This window comes from Piliocolobus tephrosceles, chromosome 9, assembly GCF_002776525.5.
Source record: "Piliocolobus tephrosceles isolate RC106 chromosome 9, ASM277652v3, whole genome shotgun sequence".
Lineage (NCBI taxonomy): Eukaryota > Metazoa > Chordata > Mammalia > Primates > Cercopithecidae > Piliocolobus > Piliocolobus tephrosceles.
In genome coordinates, this window is record NC_045442.1 from 20,442,508 (window position 1) to 20,461,757 (window position 19,250).

At 45.5% G+C, this 19,250-nt stretch overlaps 1 protein-coding gene across 17 annotated transcripts in view; it reads right to left on the reverse strand.

Moving 5' to 3' along the window:
* Positions 1 to 2,386: 2,386 nt before the first annotated feature.
* TCF7L2 (transcription factor 7 like 2) overlaps positions 2,387 to 19,250 on the reverse strand; it is a 221,069-nt gene continuing 204,205 nt past the window's right edge. For 3 of the 17 annotated variants that reach the window (XM_026446675.2, XM_026446674.2, XM_026446673.2), the window contains 6 exons: positions 18,864 to 18,989; positions 18,108 to 18,267; positions 17,548 to 17,655; positions 12,036 to 12,084; positions 11,388 to 11,438; positions 2,387 to 4,538 (listed from right to left, as the gene is read on the reverse strand). In XM_026446675.2, coding sequence (XP_026302460.1) covers positions 4,459 to 4,538; positions 11,388 to 11,438; positions 12,036 to 12,084; positions 17,548 to 17,655; positions 18,108 to 18,267; positions 18,864 to 18,989 — 574 coding nt within the window. In that variant the 3' untranslated portion in view covers positions 2,387 to 4,458. Of the gene's footprint in view, positions 4,539 to 9,391; positions 9,465 to 10,089; positions 10,163 to 11,387; positions 11,439 to 12,035; positions 12,085 to 17,547; positions 17,656 to 18,107; positions 18,268 to 18,863; positions 19,005 to 19,250 lie in introns of all 17 variants that reach the window. The other 14 variants (XM_026446668.2, XM_026446665.2, XM_026446663.2 and 11 more) reach the window with 7 other exon arrangements.

Sequence of the window (19,250 nt, forward strand, 5' to 3'; positions counted from 1 at the left end):
AGACTAGAGCTCGGGCTGCTGAGAACACAGGCCTGGGGGAAAGGAAGTTGTCTTGGGTGAAAGGATCCTCCAAGTATCAACCAGGTGTTGTAAGGCAGGCAAGCGTGTGACTCGGTGACCCCTATTTCGATTTTTAGAGAGATCGGCACTCGGCTGGCTGACAGCAGAGGGACTGACCCCCCTGCCCTTTTTTCTGGCCTTCGTAAGAAGGGCAGTGAGTTACATCCCAGCATGGCCGAAAGGATTAAGGTCAGCACCACCCTGAAAGTTGTGAGAACACAAAATTTGGAAGCCTCATGGAAAGTTTCCATTTTGCTGCCTCCCACAATATGGGTGTTGAGCTGGCCAACCTCATTCCTTCTTTCCTTCAAAAAATGTATATCGAGCACCCCACTGTGTGCCCGGCACTAAACAAGACCCTAGCACACAGCAGGGACACGAAAGTCACAATCCTGTCATCCTGGAGGGCTCTCTAGAGAAATGGTTTTCAACTGGGGGTGCTTTTGCCCCCCAGGGGACATCTGGTGATATCTGGAGATGTTTCTGACTGTCACGACGGGTGGGAGGGCAAGGGCTGACAGGTTATCTAGTGGGTGGAGGCCAGTGGTGTTAACATCCAACAATGCAGAGGTCAGGCCCCCACAGCTAACAATTATCTGGCCCAAAATGTCATGAGTTCTGAGGTTGAGAAACACGGTGAGTCTGGAGTGACCTAAGCAGACGACAGCCACTTTCACGATGTTAGTGAGTCAAAGGAGACCGGAAGACAGAGGCCTGAAAGACCACACAGGAGGGAGACAGGCAACCCTTGAGGGCTCTGGACCATCTCCCCCAGCAAAGGGATGTCTTCGCCAAGACCTGAAGCGTGAGGGGTTGTTTTTCAGGCAGGAAGAGCAAAAACGCTTTTAGGTAAGCTTAACTCTCTAGTATAGCTAGAGAGGAAAGAGAGTGAGCGAGTGTGTGAGGCAGAGGAGGTGCGGGAATCAAGACAATCCTCTGAAAGGGCTGTTCCCTCATTTCTGTTTTGGAGGGGAAGGGCCGTCTGTATTATGTGAGGCGGCGGAACTTTGTGTTATGAGCAGAAGCCCGGAGTCAGATCTGAATTTAAATCTCAGCGCCACCACCTCCTGTGTGGCCTTAGACAAGGCACCTAAAACCCTCAGTTCCTAAATCCATTTTCAGAAAATGAAGCAGAGGGTGGCAGGGGAGAAGAATGTCTACCTTAGGTGGTAGTGTTAGGATTAAATGAGAAAATGCACATAAACGGCTTGGCACACTGCCACGAATAACAGATACTGTTCTTATTTGTGTTTTCAAAGGTCACTCGGCCCAGTGTGCAAAATAAAATGGGGAAGGACAACCAGAAACACTCCTCCCTGGGAATACAAAGCAAAGCAAAAACAAAATGCTGAGATTTTACAGAACAAAAACTTGCTTGAGCAAAGCAGTTTCCGAGGGGCTTTTAAGTCCTTGATGCGACACTGCGCTCACCTTAAGTAACCACAACGGCAACACGAACAGTTCCATGCCCATTGAAATCATCATCCTTTGAAGGTATAGATGTCCTAGATAAATGGAACAATGTGTCCATCCATCCAGCTAGTCAGCAAGGGAAATGAAATCCAGGGGAAACCTTAGGAAGATCTGTATCGTGGCCCCTGCTCAGTGATGGTGATGAACTTGTGCTCTTACCAGGGTACAGCCAAAACACTTGGATCCCACACACAGCAAAGTGCTTCCACACACACCTTTCAGTGCATCACCTTAATCCAATTTTCTAAAAAGCTGCTTACTCAATAATGGCTCATTGCTAGAGAAAGGGCAGTTTGACACCCTTGCATCTCTCCCTGCACGCAACTCTTGGAGGTTAGGATGCTGTCACACCCATGATCCTTCACTGCTAAGGAGGTGGTTTCTTAAGTGCACTCTTGGTGGACTAAGTCTCATTCACCAGAATTAAATTCTTTCTGCTTGATACTGTGAGAGGATGAGTAGGATATGTCAGAGAAACTGGTTTATAGCCCCCCAAAAAGTGACATTTACTCTGTGACTGTGCTTTGCTTTCAGCAATAAACTACTGGGGACGGCACAGTGAAATACTACAGGAGAAGACACACGCCAAGGATCCTGTTTGATACTGACCATCTTCATTGCAAATGACACATTACGCAAACCAGAGACACAAGGTGCACCAAATGGGCCACGAGGATGGAGGGGAGGGGAGCAACCCCTCACAAGAGTCCAAGACCACATTCTGGTACCTAAGTCATCACCCACACACTAACTGTATGGTCAAGTTCCAACTTGGGAATATGTTTTTCTTGCTTACGGTAGGTCCAGTTTCCCTAGAGATAAAAATCCAAATCACAGAAACAAGTGACCAGCCTTTATCTGCACAGACTAAGTTGCTTTTATTAATCCAGAACGGCATGCTACAGATACTGTACAGCATGAACATTTATTCATTACAAAAATGGCTTCCAAACCATTAAAAATGAACTTGGAATAAGAGCATAAAACGGAACAGTAACATCACAACTGTTAGGAAACATTCAAAGTATTCACAAAAAAATGTTATAGTTAGCATTTTAATAAACCCGAGAAAAATCGGAGACAGGTTTACAATCGCTTCATGTCAACTACAATGGCACTGAATGAACAGGTTTCAGCTTTATACAGCAGTCTGCAACATCAACATGCCTAGGTTTTTTTTAGTTTTAAAGTCTGCTGCCTACTCGTATGTAATATGTGTACATAAAAGCGGCAGCTGGTTTTTCGTGTAAGAGTAATCTAATATACAGAATTTTGGCCCTTAAGGGTTTATACCTCTTCATTTAAAATGCTTTCTGGACAATCTGCTACCAAACACATTTTGTTATAGGTGACATTAAAACTACATACAAATCTACCTATGTAACATCACAGCAAAACATGATGAACAAAAATTACAGCATCAAAAAGAGGGAGAAAGCTAAATTCACTGAGAATTTTGGCACGTAAAGTTCTGCACACGGTCAGTCCAGGCCCTAAGGGCGCAGGGTAGGGCATCCCACTGGGAGTTCAAAGGGGAAAAAGATGGTTCCCACTGCTGCTCAGACAGTGTCGCTAAAATTCCCTCACTCATTTTCAAGTCTTGTTTTACATAATGGCTTTTAAAGCAACTTTTGTTAATGCTACTGATCCTTAATGCAACTATTAATGTCCATTTGGTGACAACTGGGTTTCATACAGCAAAAAAAAAAAAAAAAAAAAAAAGTCAAAAAGGGAAACAAAAATATATATACACATTTTATATATAAACTTAAAAACCTTGTACAAATGAGTTGTTATATATAAGATGCTTATGCTAAGGGGGAAAAAAAACTTTATACAGTTTCAAGAAAAAGGAAAACATATTTAAAACGGGACGACATACAGGTACGACAAGCAATCTCTAAAGCAATAAATACTACTGGCCCAACAGCATTGTGATTCTATTAAGTGTTGAGTAGCATCCCCTCCCCCCAAAAGAACAACACCATGGAACAAGGTATATTAACACATTTTTACCCTTTGTTTCTGTACATTTAAACAATAACAAGTAACATCACAATAAAAGTTGTTTCACACAGAAAAAAAAAAAAAAAACAAAAAAGTAATGGCACTGCATTCGTGGTGCCCTTACGGTTTAAAAACCAGATGTAAAATGATTGGTTCGCAAGCTCGTATTTAATACAAATAATACAGAACCAACTCCTTCTGGAGGGCTGCTTCAAAATTGCTTCTTTTTTTTTCTTTTTGTTTTTTAATCAGTCTTTTAAAACTAAGCTATCCGAACTACATAACAGTTATGTATATATATATATTTTTTAAACGCTACAAAGACTTTAAACAGCTGTTGATAAAAATTTTGGTAGAATCATGAGGTTCTTCTCTCATCTACATATTTAAAAGGAGAAATTGAAATAAGAATGGGTCAAATATTGACCAATGAACTCGATAAACATCAACTAATGTAGCCACGTGGCACAAAATTAAGAGAGTACAAAACAAAACCTTTCAAGGTGGGGAGGAGGGGGGCCAAATAAAGAAAAGTGAAACAAAACCATAAACAAAGCAACTGGGGTTCACGACGCTAAAGCTATTCTAAAGACTTGGTGACGAGCGACAGCGGCTGGGGCTGGGTCCCGGCCAGGGAGCTGTGGGAATGTAAGGAAGAAGTTGACGGCTGTGCAACTGATGAGGAGGGGGCGGCAGGCTGCAAAGCGGTTGGGGGCAGGTCCAGGGCCCCGTTGGGACAGAGGGCGGAGGCCTTGTGGGTGGCCTCGGTGAGCAGGAGGGCAGGCGGCGGAGGCATCATGGACAGGTGGGCCAGGGGGTCGGGCTTCAGGGACAGCGACAGAGGCTGGGTCTGCTCAGTCTGTGACTTGGCGTCTCGGGGAGGGGAGCCTAGCAGGTTGGGGGAGGGGGGAGGCGAATCTAGTAAGCTTCCATCTGAAGAGGGTGGGCTGAGGCAGCTGCCTTCACCTTGTATGTAGCGAACGCACTTTTTTTTTCTCCTAGAAACAGGGGAGAGAGTTATCTGTGAATAGAGGGCACAGATGCCAAGGGAGAGAGTTACCTAATGCTCACACCCAAGCTGATCTCACCCAAGGGATGCCCCACAGAGGTGGCACCCCCAATGGTTCAAGGACAATGACGGTGGCGCCCCCCGGGGGTGGGTCGCTCACTTCACGGTGCCCGGATCTAAGCCTGTTCTGGCAAACCATATATTTAAGAGTCTGAACTCTCTACCCGCTTCCCCCAACCCCTACTAAACACCCACGGCCCCACCCTGCCCAAATGTACGAGAGCAGCATGGAGGCGGCCACTTGCAGACAGTGGCATCTATTTGCCAGCAAGTGGCTTTGTCCAAATTGACATGAACTGATAAGCTCTTTTGGCTTAGACAGTCCCTCACTTTCCCATCAAGTTTCCTCGGCCCTTCACCCCCATTCCCACCACTACCACCCCCATCCCCCAGTGATGTCTCTGTGTGTGTGTGTGTGTGTGTGTGTGTGTTTAAAAGAGAAAGACAGAGCTCCTTCCCCAGCCGCCTCGTATCAATATGAAACTCTCAAAATGCTCACTGTTGAGCCCACATAGCTGAAGGCAGCGCTAGCAAGAGGCTTAAAGGTTTTAACACACCACCACCGTGAGGCTGCTGGCGCCCAGAGAGCTTTCGGGCTTGTCTGTTAAGAACCACACCAAATCAAGAGAGGTCAGAATCAGGTGAGAAGGGAGGAAGGGAAACAAAAATAAAACAAAATAAACTTAAAAAAAAAAACCAAAAAAAAAAAAAAAACCAAAAACAAACAAAAAAAAAGAAATCACCAAAAACAGGTAGAAGAGGATAAACAAAGGTGGGGGAGGGGGAAGAATAAGAAAAACAGAAAATGATTCAAAGGAACAAGAATAACTGGTTGTATGGCCTGCAGGTTGTGGATTAAATTAAGATTCAAACTTGATTTTTTTAAAATTTTTTTTTAAGATTTGGGGCTTTCCCCTCCCCCACCCCATAGTGAGAAGGTTGGAAGGAGAGATGGTGAGGACGGGATGGATGGAGGGGCATCTTGCCCTTGTCAATGTGCCGAGGCCAGTCAATGGAGGGTGCAGCACAAGCCGGTCACCAAAGTGACAACAAAGAAGAAGTGCCAGGGAATCGCAGCATGGACCTTCCTGGGTTTGGGTTATCGTGCGTGTTTAAACCAGAAAGACTAATTTTGCCCTACACCAAAACCACTCCCCTCTTCACTACTCATTCATGAAAGAAATAGGAATGAGAATTTCAGAGCCCTTCTTGCTTAGCATCAAAGGATGAGGTCGGGGAAAATCAACTCAAGAAATTGAGCATGTGACTTCAAAGCTTCTCCTCCCATTAATCCCAGTCTGATGGGATGGTATTTGGTAAGGAAAGGTGAGCCTGGGGATCAACCCCACTAATGCTATAAAAATAATGCAGATACAGGAAGTGTGCTCATCTAAGGACCCTAGAATATTGTCAGAACCATGGCTGATAACACTCCAACCAGAAACACGTGTGTAAGCGCTGGCCAGCTTTCTGCTGCTGGAAGCAACCAAGATGCTGCCTGCTTGAAGGCAACCACTGTCAGACAATGTCACTGGCCTTGGAAAGGAAAGGTGTGCTGAGTTCCTCCTCTCGGTCTGTGTCCCAGAGCTGTCTGATCCTGCCCCTCTGTGCATGGGGTTTGGACTCAGCAAGATGGCAGGAAGGCAGGGAAGGAGGGGAGGGATTTAAGGGAGCATGCTCAGTCGTCCCTGCCTCCCAGAGGCTGAGATTCAGGGGGGCTAGTGGCCTCAGGTGTCTGTCTGTTCCCTCTGGGTCAGAAGGAACTCTAGGGGAGCAAGCACCACCCCCTGTCACCGTCAATTTGGCAAGGTTCCTTTTTCTCCCTGGGAGAGAGTAAACAGACTATGGGTTCTGCTTCCATCCCAGAAACCAAGATAAATAATTAAGCCTCTCAGAGTTTTAAACCACCTTTGCCTGCAGATCAAAACATGCTCAAAAAACTAAGATGTCCATGCATTTTAAAAATGGGAGAAGGAAAGGAGGTGGGGGGGGGGGCATAAGCAAAACTGAGAAAGCAACAGAGAAAAACAGAGAGAGGAAAGGAAAGGGAGAAGGAAAGAAGCGGGGAGAACAACCAGGAAGACAAGGGAACGGCACCAAGCAGCATTCCATGCTATATTAGGGCAGAGTGAAAAGATGGGAAAAGCAACTTGGTGGGCTCAAAACAGCATCTTGTTAAAATGTCCACAACTGTCAAATAAAACTAGAAACCTTGTGTGGCAAGCTAGGAGCCCTGATTGGCTAGGAGCGTTCTGGTACTTTCCTCACCCCTCCCACCCTCATGACGTGGAAGTTTCCAGATCACAGGAATGGGAGGGGCATCTGCAACACGGGACATGAAGACTATGGCGACAGAGCGACAGGTCTTCTAAGGTGGCTGAGCACAGGGCAGCTGGCACGCACACACATTTCTGACAAGTCAGAAAATGCCTCAGTTGGCAACTTCTTTTCCTTTTCTTCCTTTTTTTTTTTTTTTTAAGTACATTTTGTCCTTGGGTTTCAGCATCAAGCCAGGGGTGGCCACAGCCACGTTAAAAGGAAAAGTTGAGTAAAAGGGGGAAGGTAACCCATACTCTTAGCACCCCCAACCTAGGCTTCATCTCAATTCAGAGGAGTGGCCTCTTAAAAACCCCTTTCTAGCTTCTTATTTATTCTGGAAGGAAACTAAAGGTTCTTCCTGATCCTGTTTTGGAATAACGTCCCTCAAAGACAGCAGAAATGCATTTGCTCATCATTCCATGGTATGGAAAAGTCACCAACGAAGAAAAACATCTGCCAGGAAAGTCTGAACACTGCTGAGACTGGAAAGAAAACCAGGTGGAGACGGGGACCCGGGGAACTCTGGCACCTAGGACCAGGAGCTCAGCATCTGCAGCAGAAATGCTGCCATACTGACAGCCCCTCCAAGATGCATTTTAGAAAACCATGCTGCTCAAACAGGAAGCAGCTACAAAAGTTTTAGGTTGGCAGATTTTTTTTTTTTTTATATCAATAAAATTCTGGGCTCTGAAGATACACCCAGGCTGTAAGCAAGGTGTAAGCTATGTCCAAATGGGGGACGTACGTTTGGGTCAATGTTAGGAATAACTTCAAGAAACAAAAAGTCTGACTTGCAGCAACTGCTTCCAAAATAAAAAAAAAAAGATTCATAAACCACCACTCACCCCATTAATAAAATAAACAAACCAGGTACCTGAACCGGCCTTATTGTGAGGCACACACAATAGTGTCAGTTGTATATTTCTACACATCACGAGAAACCCTCTCTTTTAGTGACCCTTGCGATTAACCAGTCATTTGGCCATGGCAGGGCATCTCAGAACAGGCTTCCACAGCTAGTTATCTTCCCACCTGGTACAAGTAAAATTTTGACAAACTCACTGCTCAACAGAGTCCCTGCCCTCCCTGGCTAGTCCTAATTAAATACCTAACCTCCTCCATCAACGTTGTCACAAAACTCCTTTCTGTTGTGCAGAGAAGACCCCAGGACTGTGTCAAAGGGACATTTGTCAGCTCTGTGAACACTCCCGTCTCACAGAATGCCTGGGAATTCTTCTCCTGCTGGGTGTTCAACTCGCCCCCAAATCCCTCATTCCACGGGCAGAGGACTGTCTGCGTGGCTCCCTCTCAGGGAAGACTCAGGCCCTCTCTCCTCTAATGTGCTGGGGTCAACATGAGGCACTTCACCGATCTCTCGTATTGGCATCAGAAAAGGGGGGAAGAGACACAGGAGACTCGTGGGCATGCACATAATGGGATGCACATCTGATCTAACGTCTAAACACGGAGCACATGGCAGTCATGAAGGGGAGGGACACGTGACGAGGGAGGCACTACAAACAGGGAAGCGTGTTTGGGGTGTTGAAATACCTACCATCATAATATTCCAAATTCAAAGACTGCTTGTATCAGAACAAAGAAACAACAAATTTAACCAAAGGTGGTCATTAAAGGAACAGAAATGAGACAGGAGCTAGTCGGTATCCCTCCACCAAGAAGGAAGTACCTACACTTTCCCTGAGAATGCAGGCTGGATGGAGACCTGCAGGTGGAACATGGGTGCTTAATTTGGACACTTCTGGGCTATTCTGATTCATTTTGGAACCAGTGCTATATATATACACATATTTTGTTAATTCTGCAGGCCTAGGGACGCTGCAGTCTGAGACCGCATGACTCACTGCTTGCAGCCCTTTAGCTGGTGCATGCCGTTCAATGCCACGCTTCTTTTTCAGCACTGTAAAACAATGTCAGCTAACCAAGCTCCTCTGTACGGACATGTGGTTTTTTAAACATAAAACAACCAAAAAGGAAAAAGAAAAAGGGAAAGAAGAAGCCTACCCCAGAATCCTTCTCCATGTGTCTCGACTCTAAGTGCACGGGAATGCAATTGCTGCCAAGTGTTAACTCATTCAAACCTTTGGAAATGGTGGCTCTCTGTGCTCAGTACCCAGGCCACCGAGGCATTCATAGGGCCGGGCCAGCTCCAGGATGCTGGCTTTCAAAGCAAAAAGATAAGTGCCCCTCCTCGTTTGTTAAGGCTGTGGTCTCAGTCCTGCCACCAGGGATATTACTGACGAGAGCAGGGGGGAAAGAGAGAAAGAGAAAGTGGGGAGAGGAAACAGCATAAAATTAGGAAGGAAATTTTGAAGAATGAGGATCATTAGTCATTGATGCCAGAGGGGAAGTAGATGGGAATGAGGTCAAAATAAATTATCACGCTAAGGTACCGGAAGGACAGAATGCTTTGATTTTCCCAAAGGCCTCGCAGTGGTAATATACCTGCACGGTTTGCACCATAAAGTCTGTCGGTCAAGCCCGAACAGTGCCCGACACTTCTTTGGAGTATTTGCATCTGTTAGCATAAGGTAAACACAAAAAATACAACACAATGGTGGGTCGTGCTCAGTTGGATGTGAAATCTCAGCTACCGCTTCCTTTTCTTCTCTATCACCTTGGTTCTACTTGATAATCTTCCCTCACCAAGGACATGAAAGGAAAGGACTTCTATGAGTCAAAAGAAAAAAAAAATAAATAAAACAATAAAACACACACACACAAAACAACAACCAGAAACCAAAAAACAACAGTGAAAAAAATAAATAAATAAAAAGAGAGAGAGAAGAGGAGGGGAGAAGGTGACGTCATTTGCTTCTACCTAGGCCAGGATTCCGATCCTGGGCTGTCACAAGGAAGGGACAGGGGTTGGCAGGTAACATTGCCTGGGAGGGGGCGCGCTAAGGTTTGTTGTCGCTGACCCGAGGAGGCATGAGTGATGCTGTTTTACAGTGGCATTTTGGCTGGCAGCAGCAGGAGAACAAGCACATCCCTCATAGAGCCCATACACTTGGCAGTGTCCCACTCCCCTGTGTCTCCTGAGATCCACACACAGAGCTACAAAGCAACAGGCCAGAGAAGGGGGAGAGGATCGAATAGACCAGCTGCAAACCAGCACAGCGAATCTGGAAAACTATACACACCTGCAAGGGCCGCACCAGTTATTCTGTTGATCAAGGCCAAAGCGCGCTCGGCATTTCTTAGGAGCGCTCAGGTCTGAATGAGTTCAAGAGAGAAGCGAGCAGAGGAGGAGAACGTGGGAGAAAGGGAGAGAGAGAGAGAGAGAAAGAGAGAGAGGAGGGAGGGAGGGGGGGAAGAGAAAGATACAAATAAGAAAAAAATAAAAATAAAAAAGGGAATAAATCAATGACCTGGTTACTAATTGCAAAATATTGACTTTAGTTTTTTAACTTTAATTAAAAAAAAAAAAAGGTAAAAATCACATTCTTATTCAACTTTTGAAATTAGCTGTTGCAAATAAAGCTGCAGTATCCCTTCTTTAAGGACTGTCTCAGATTTGGTTCGAGCTGACAAAGGGAAGTTAGACACGGAAGAACTCTTTTAAATATTTTTCCTCTTTTAGTTCTGCTTTCCCTTTTTTTCTCTCAATTTTTTTTCTTAAAGAAGAAAATAAAGCGAAGGAGGGAATTAAGTTTGTAACATGCTTTTTTCTTCTCAGAATACAATAGTTTAAAAAAAGAAAAAAATTACAAATAAAAACAGAACAAAATGAAACAAAATAGAAAGAAATAAAGAAAGAAAAGGGTTGTGGTACTGGGATATTGCAGCTTTTGGAATGTTCGTCTTTTCTTTTAAAATCTATTTTCATTAATTATTAAGAGAGGAACAGATAAAGGTAAACAGGCTGTGTGAATGAGCTGTTAGGAGTTAGTTAGAAGCTCATAGCGGCATTTAAGCAGGCACAGTCAGTAAAATGCTAGTGGATTTGCAAATTATGAGCAGAAAAGCAAAAGGAAGAAAAAAACTAAAATAAAAAAAAAGCAAAGGAAAAAATAATCATACTGCGGATGCATGCTTGCGTGAGAAAACTTAGTGGGAGCAATGAAAAAAATGCCATTAGATTAAGGAGGTTTATTACTGAATTCCTTCCATTTTTTTTTTAACCAGTCTCTTTTAAAGAAATACTGCATATTCAATTTGCACAGTTAGTTCAACTCTAAATCACTGTCATCACTGCTTAAACAACTGTTATGGGAAAAAATAAATAAATAAACAAAACAAAGGTTAAATTAAATTAAAAAAAAAAAACAGAAGCAACTGAAAAAAAAAAAATCTACCGAAACATACGAAACCGTGTTGATGGTCACTTTAAAGAATGTTCAAATGTCATACGTGTTTAAATGTTAATAAAACTATAATGGCAAGAAAAATTAAAAAACAGTTTATCAACTATTTTAATGACTCAAAATGACATTAGCACCTGTAATCGGAGGAAGTGAAAGGCAAGGATTTAGGAAACATTCGCTGTGTTCTGAAAAAAAAGAACAAATTATACAAAGCCTTCAAAATTTTTGTTTTGTTTGTTTGTAAAAGCCTGGCCTTCTCCAAGGGACCTCTGAGATTGCCTATGCAGTATTTCTAATTTCTTCTAGAGAATGACAAACCTCCTTAATTTAAAATGGGTGTAATTTACCACTGTAAAGGCATGCATCAGAACATTCAGGAACAGCCCAGTTAATATCAAACACTCGCACACACCCCCTCCTATTCCCCTAAGCCCCGCCCCCTCCTCATTCCTTCTCAGGCACATACAAAATAAGCAGACTGTATAAATCCCGGCATAGGCATGCCTACCGCTTGCTCTCCAGTTATAGGCTTTGCAGTTATTTTAAAACACATTCCACTAGAATTACAATGTGCTTTTCATGCAACAATGGATGTTACTAGCTTTAAAAGGGCAGTCATGAAGCAATTAATTAAAATGCATAAACAAAAAGGCTGGCTAAGAAGGGTTCCCCCACAATGTCCTGGCCTTGAATTTCTCCTGCCTCCCCCAGATGGAAACCTAACATAAAAGGGTGGTCCTCAGGCTACGGCTCCTTCCTCTAACCTGATGATTGTCACTTACCATTGGTCTCTCCCGGCTGCTTGTCCCTTTTCCTCTTCTTCTTCTTTCCCTAGATGAACAGACAAAACACAGGGAATTATTGCAAGAAACAGACATGAGAAGAGTGTCTGGGTGCTCTTCTCCTGGAAGGAGTAGGCAGGAGGAAGTGACCATACTGCCATCTCCATCCACATCAACTCCCGGTATTTGTCCAACCTCCAACCCCGCTTCAAGCCAAATGCCCTTGCATTGTACCCCAGCTGGAGGGACACACCCTTCTTGGGAGAAGAGAAGGAACTGGCGGGTGGTGAAGGGAAGCTCTCATTTCTCATATACCTATGTCCATTGTCAAACCTGACCCACAGCATTTGATCCATAAAAGGGAAGGGGGGACTGCAAGACGAAGATTCGGAGAGGAGTGCGACGACGACACTGCAAGCAGTCTGAGAGCCCATCTTTGAGGAGCACATGAAGGTGGTCATGGCTGCACCAGCTTCAAGGCCTGCCCTGCCTGACCTGCTCACAGCTCTTACTTATGAATGCCAAAGGGTCCCATTCTGAATCAAGAGAATGAAAGCTTTAGCAGGGGCTTCTCTTAGAGCTGGTTATTAAAGATGTGGGGAAAAGGGGTGAAATAGGACCAGGAATCATATGGGCTCCTTTCACAACTGCTGAGTGGGCTGGGAGCCGTGGCTGATGCCTATAAGCCTGGCACTTTGAGAGGCCAAGGTGGGAGGATCACCTGAGGTCAGGAGTTCAAGACCAGTCTGGCCAACATAGTGAAACCCCCGTCTCTACTAAAAATACAAAATTAGCCGGGCATGGTGGTGCAAGCTACTCGGGAGGCTGAGGCAGAAGAAGCGCCTGAACCCGGAAGGCGGAGGTTGCAGTGAGCCAAGATCATGCTACTGCACACCAGCCTGGGCGACAAGAGTGAAACTTTGTTTAAAAACAAACAAACAAGAAAACAAACCAAACAAACAAAAACCTGCTGAGTGGACATCCGTAAGAAAGTAGACGTTCCCTCAATTCTCTTCTAGCTGACATAATGAGGATACGACACCCCCGAGAATGGGTACAGGTATTGAGCATATGCCAGGTGCTAGGCATGATTCTAGGTGTGCTACACAGATGGACTCATATTAATCCTCACAACAATCCTTTTCAACAGGTATTACCGCCATTCCAGTTTCACAGAGGAGAACACTGTGGAGTTAGGTAACTTTGCCAGGGTCACACGTCTAGCAAGTGGTGGGGCCAGGAGAGAACTCAGGTGGTCTTGGCTCCAAACCCTCAACCACAAAGCTCTGCTGCCTGCATGTTTAATGCCTAGCCCTCCAAGGAAGCTCTTTTAGTGAGGGGTTTAGGGGATGAACTGCATAGAGTCTTTCATATTCTCCAACCTGATCCTTCTTGGTATCCTGACCGTCTGCTCGAGGTTGCAAATGTGGAATGGGACTGGGGGGAATTCAGGAGAGGGTGACTGCCTCATTCCAGATTGAACTAGTTCTCCCTCCCCTCATAGTCCTGCCCAGATGAAGCAGCTGCCTGGCATACATTTCTATATGTTTCAGAACAGCTAAAAGTTGCCTTCGCCTAAAGCTTCTCACAATATGCTGATGTCAACTCAGAAGAGAAAAAGACAATGACAGGTAGAAAGAAACTTGAGGTCTGGGCATGGTGGCTCACGCCTGTAATCCCAGCACTTTGGGAGGCCAAGGCGGGCGGATCACAAGGTAAAGATATCGAGACCATCCTGGCCAACATGGTGAAACCCCATCTCTACTAAAAATACAAAAAATGTTCTGGGCATGGTGGCACATGCCTGTAGTCCCAGCTACTGGGGAGGCTGAGGCAGGAGAATGGCATGACCCCGGGAGGCGGAGCTTGCAGTGAGCTGAGATTGTGCTACTGCACTCCACCCTGGCGACAGAACAAGACTCTGTCAAAGAAAAGAAAAGAAAAGAAAAGAAAAGAAAAGAAAAGAAAAGAAAAGAAAAGAAAAGAAAGAAACTAACTCGAGAACATGTTAGGCTCTGTCAGGAGAACCTCAAGCTTGGTGATGCCACCAAGCTGAGGCTCCACCCTAGGGCTAAGGGCCATCTGTTGTAGAAATGGCCTCTCTCTTCTATGAGGTCAAGGGGCCTGTGCCACTTGGGAGCTTTGTTTTGGCCTTCTGTTCAGGGCTTTTATTGAAATGTGCTATGTCCCTTCATGTACAATTTCTTGTAAAAGGACTTCACCTGCTTTATCATGAAGCTGGCATCTCATGGGTCTGCAACAGACCATCTCCATGCCCGTGCCTCTCCCACGTGAGGGGCAAATTGCCTACGTGAGGGGCTGTCCTGGAACAGGCAGGTGGGCCTAGTTTCGGTTCATTTAGGAGCCTGAAGTATTCATAAAAACCGGGCACAGAAATGTTTTAACTTGATGGAGTATCAGCATCCCCATAGACAAGGGCTTCTCAGCCACATGTGAAAAAGCATCTCCATTTCCAGTTCCTTGCAATACACCGTGGAGGCATCTGAAAATTCCTCTACCCACAAGGAAGCTGTCCCTTTAGGATACAGCATAGAGATGGTGACTACTGAAGAAGTTCTCATTTAGACTAGAGACTTCTGGAGGACAGGGACTGTGTTTGAATAAAAAGAAGACATGAGAAAGTGGATAAACCCTAAGCTTAGTGAAGAGGAAGATGCGTCTCCAGGGAGGTGGCCACCCTACTACCCCCTTAAATGTAACAAAAGAAAGAAAGGGCCTAACATAGGGGTGGAAGAAAAGAAACTCAGGTGAGCAAATGGCATGGGACCTGTATCCTTTACCTAGTGTAGACGGTTAGAAAGGAAACAATGTCAAATATAGCCCCAGGGCTTAGATATTACTGTGGGACTCAAGAGTTTTTTCTCTTCGTCTCTAGAGAATGTGCCAAGTCTGACAACCCAAATGTGACTGTTTTCACTCAATTCTGTTTTCCTAAGGAAGAGACATAAAGTCTTCCGTTACCAGTTGGCTGAAAAAGCAGGAATGTGAAAGAGGCATGAGGTGAGCTCAGGAAATATTTTCCAGAAGAACCTTTCGGCGTTTACAATGACTAAAGTAATTTATGGAAACTCCCATGTCAAGTTAGTTAAAAAAAAAAAAAAAAATACTAGTAAGTTGCTACCACATTCAAACCCATAAAAGCTTCAATGCTGCGGTTCTTAGTCCCAGTGTTCCTAGTGCGTAAAAGGAAGGGGTGAGTGTGACTGTGTGTGTTCACACCCATGTGTAATGAGTCATTGTAATAGGAATCTAAGTACCTCTTACAAGAGAGAAAGTTCCTAGAGCCCTAAACCCAGATCTCTAAACCTCAAATCGTCTCAGGAGTTCCCTTATTATACCAAACCATCTTCCAAATTTAAAACTGAGCTAAAGCCATTTTGAGTGCCTCACAGCCTTTCTGAAACCCAGAAAGTATGTCACAAAAAGCCTCGAGCAATACTTTCTCTAAACGACTCGGAGGCAAGTCAAACACGGTATTCTTTTGAAGCTATCACGGTCTGCCTTGTACCTTTGTAGAGATTTCACCCTGCACAACTCCAGGGGGCACCATTCACATAGACCCCAGTGTAAATGACATACTCTAGAGTTGTGCAGTGCACGCCCTGCACAGCTGTACATGAAGGCCCTACTATGACCCAAAATGTCCATTGGGGATATGATCTCTACAGAGAAGCTGAATTCCGCTCTGTGGTATCATTCTAGATTACTCAAAGAATTGGGTCTGTAGCAGGTAGAAGCTCAAGATGAACTCTAAGAACTTCTGACCCGAAACCAGGAGAGCAGCTTTCCTGAAATGATATGGTTGTGTACGTGGAGGCTATGGAGCCTGCCTGCTGCTGGAAATCTCCACCTCAGGGTCAGGTGGGGGTGAACAGCAAGCCTGTGGGAGAGCATTCACTTTCTCATCCTCTTCCTTTCAGCTCCAGAAGAAAGGCTTCCCCACTGCACACATGCTGGGGACAAACAGAAAGGTCCCAAGCAGTGGAGACCCCATGCAAGCCCGTCTGTCAGCGACAAGGGCTCTCTCACTAGAACACACGCGCCATCCAAGAGGTGCCAGCACTCCTTCCTGATTCAACTCCCAGGAGGAGCACAGTCTAGCGCTGAAAGCTAGGGGGGCAGGGCCTCGAGAAAGATGGCCAGGGGCACCTCCCTTCTCCCTCGTCTGCACTGCAAGCACGGGTTTAAAAGTATGAGAAGAAAAAGGAAGGAGGCCTGAAATCACTCATCAGAGCAGGCAGAAGCAGCTCCTCCTCAGGATCACATAGGCCCCCGGACGTTTGCGATTTCCTGGCGGATGCTAAGTTCTGAGGGAGTAAAGATGTCCGACTTAACTCTGAATCCCTGTAATAACTTGTGCACAGTAAGTGCACACTCAGTTCAGTAATAATTTAATGACCTCAACCCCCAAACGTAGAGCTGCTTCACCACGGATGATGCCAGTGGGAGAGTCAAAAGTAACTGGAAAAGTAACCATCCACGGTTCCAAGACATTGACAGGAAGGGGATGAGAGGCCTGTGCCGGCCGGCCTTAAGACAAGTTTTGGTTTTCCCCTAAGAGTGGATGTTGAAATCCCTTCATGGAACCAAATGTCATGAAATAAAGTATCAGGCAAAACAAGAGGCATTTCATCCCTCGAGAGAGGAAAGCAGAGTTACTGGGCAAAAAGTGGGATAACCAGCAATGGTGAGAAGTGACAGAAGTCTCTGGAAGACAGTGTGCTCATGGGAGGAGAGGAATCGTGGGGTCACAACCACTGCCATTAGTAAAAACAATCATACCATGGTGTTTCCTACAACCCAAGAGAGGACTAGGCAGATCCTGTAGCCAACACAGAGCCCAGGATCACACACAAACCACATAGCACACCTTTCCCTGCCCCTGCTGGGCCCAGAGTCAGTCCATGCATCCTGCCAAAGGCTGACTTCCTCTGGCTGCTTTCAGGGATATTCCCATCATGCTCTTCTCAGGATGAAATAGGCTTCTAACTTCTACTGCACCGTGGCACAAAGCAATAGTTTTGTTTTTCCTTCTTAAGTGTAAAGGGCCTGCTGAAAGACCTGGGAGGAATTAAATTCTGTTCCTCCACACCTACCCACTGGTCTTCCCTAGGCCATACCACTGATCACTGCTGAGGAGCCTGAGGAACCTAATTCAGAACATAAGGTCCTCCGGGTGTATCCTAGAGCCTTGCCTCCTCTAGGAAGTAGACAAGCACCAAATCAACCTCACTGGTCCTGAGCTGGAACAATGGGACTGCAGCCTCCTCTCTCCACCCCGAAGAATGACTGCGAGCTGATCGAACCATCCATACTGGAAGCCCCTCCCTGCAGGTTAGTGACCCAGGAAGATGCTACTGGTCCCCAAAGTGGGCAGACTGGACGCTCCTGAGGCCCACCCCAGTCAAGTGGCAGGTCCTGTTTTCTTTGTCCATATAGACGCACAACAGAGCTCTACAGACTCTTATCCTAAGGAAAACGATCCACCTACATAGTTATCCCGCGCGGACCAGCCGGGGTACAGCTGCATATGAAGCTGTCGCTCCTTCCGGGCCAGCTCATAGTATTTCGCTTGCTCTTCTCTGGACAGTGCGTGCCACTGGAGGGGATGTGGGGTGCAGACGAGAAAGACATGAACAAACAGAAAAGCATGAAAGAACATCACACACTAAGCCAAGGTCAGGGAATAAATGCTGCTGTTTTTTTGGTTGAGTCCATCCAGAAATGGTATAATCTGTACATACTGACTGTTTGCTGGGTCCTGGCACTAACAGGAATATTTAGACAAAACTTGATTTGTTATCTATGTCATTCTGTCATTTACTCACTCTCGCGGGTGGGGGAAGAGTATGGCTGTGACTGTTCTGAATGCTATCTGAGTGCAGAATAACCAGTCCTGACTCCATGAAGGTCATTCGAGGACTCAGAATGTGGCTGAAGGGCAAGCATTCTCCACAGAAATGGGGACAGAGACACTCTGCCACCTGACCTGCTGCACTCTGGTACCTCACCACCCGCCCCCCACTTCTCCCTGAGAAGGGCGTCACCTACCCTCCGCCCAAGGATCTGGTTGATGGCAGCGCTTTCTTTCAACGTGCACTCAGCTACGACCTTTGCTCTCATTTCCTTCATATACAACATGAATGCATTAAGAGGTTTCTTTATGTGGGGCTTCTTCTTTTCTTCTTCCTTTTTGGAGTCCTGATGCTTTCTGGAGATAGACAAAACAGACACAACCCAATAAACAAGGTAGTGGTCCAACTTCCTCCATGGCAGAGAGCGTATCTCCTTGTCTCCTAACCCCCAAGTCTTGCAGTTTTGGATTAAAAACCATGTTTTTAGTCTTCTGTACCCCGGAAAATGGAATGAAAATAGCTTGGGGAGGGGTTGGGGGAAGGGAGGGATTTTGCAATCACTTCCTCAAGTTTCACAAATACACAATTTTCCCAAGCCAGAGGAAAGCACATGGTTGCTGTCTTCACCTCGGCAGGGTTTTCTCCTGCTTGCAGAACAAAGCTCCAAATGTTCAAGTACAGGGTTAGGGGGCAGGGAAGTGGTTGCAATCCCAGTGTATCCAAGTACACACACAAAAAACAGTTCTGTTCTAACCCGCGGTGGTGCAGTGAGATTCTGCCACTGCGCACTCTCTCTCTCTTTGTAAGGGAGTGCAGAGCCCACACAGGCTGGGTATTGGCTGGAGTCAAACTAAACGAGGCCAACCTTAGGGAGAAGGCCACCACCCAGTAGCTGCGACAGGCTTGCAGAACACTGCGGCAACGAAGAAGTGAGAAAAACAGCAACACTTACGAGCTATGGAGTGAGCCGACGTCACTCTGGGAAGATTCCTGTTTGACTGTTGGTGTGACTATGGCCGGATGCGGAATGCCCGTCGTGTGTAGCGTATGATGTGGTGGGACCATATGGGGAGGGAACCTAGAAGACAGAAAGCTGTGTAAATCGTCAGAATCAAAATGAATGAATGAGGAGGGATGTGTACACACAATTAAAAAGAAAAAAAAAAACCGCACGTAACACTCACATGAAAGCAACGCAAGGCATATGAGACCTGTCAGCATTAATTAGCGATAAATTAAACATAATGATTCTCATAATGTCATTAAAGCCAATCTCCCCCTTCATTATTGCTACTGACATAAGACATTATGATTTTTAACAGATTTAGCAAAAGACAAA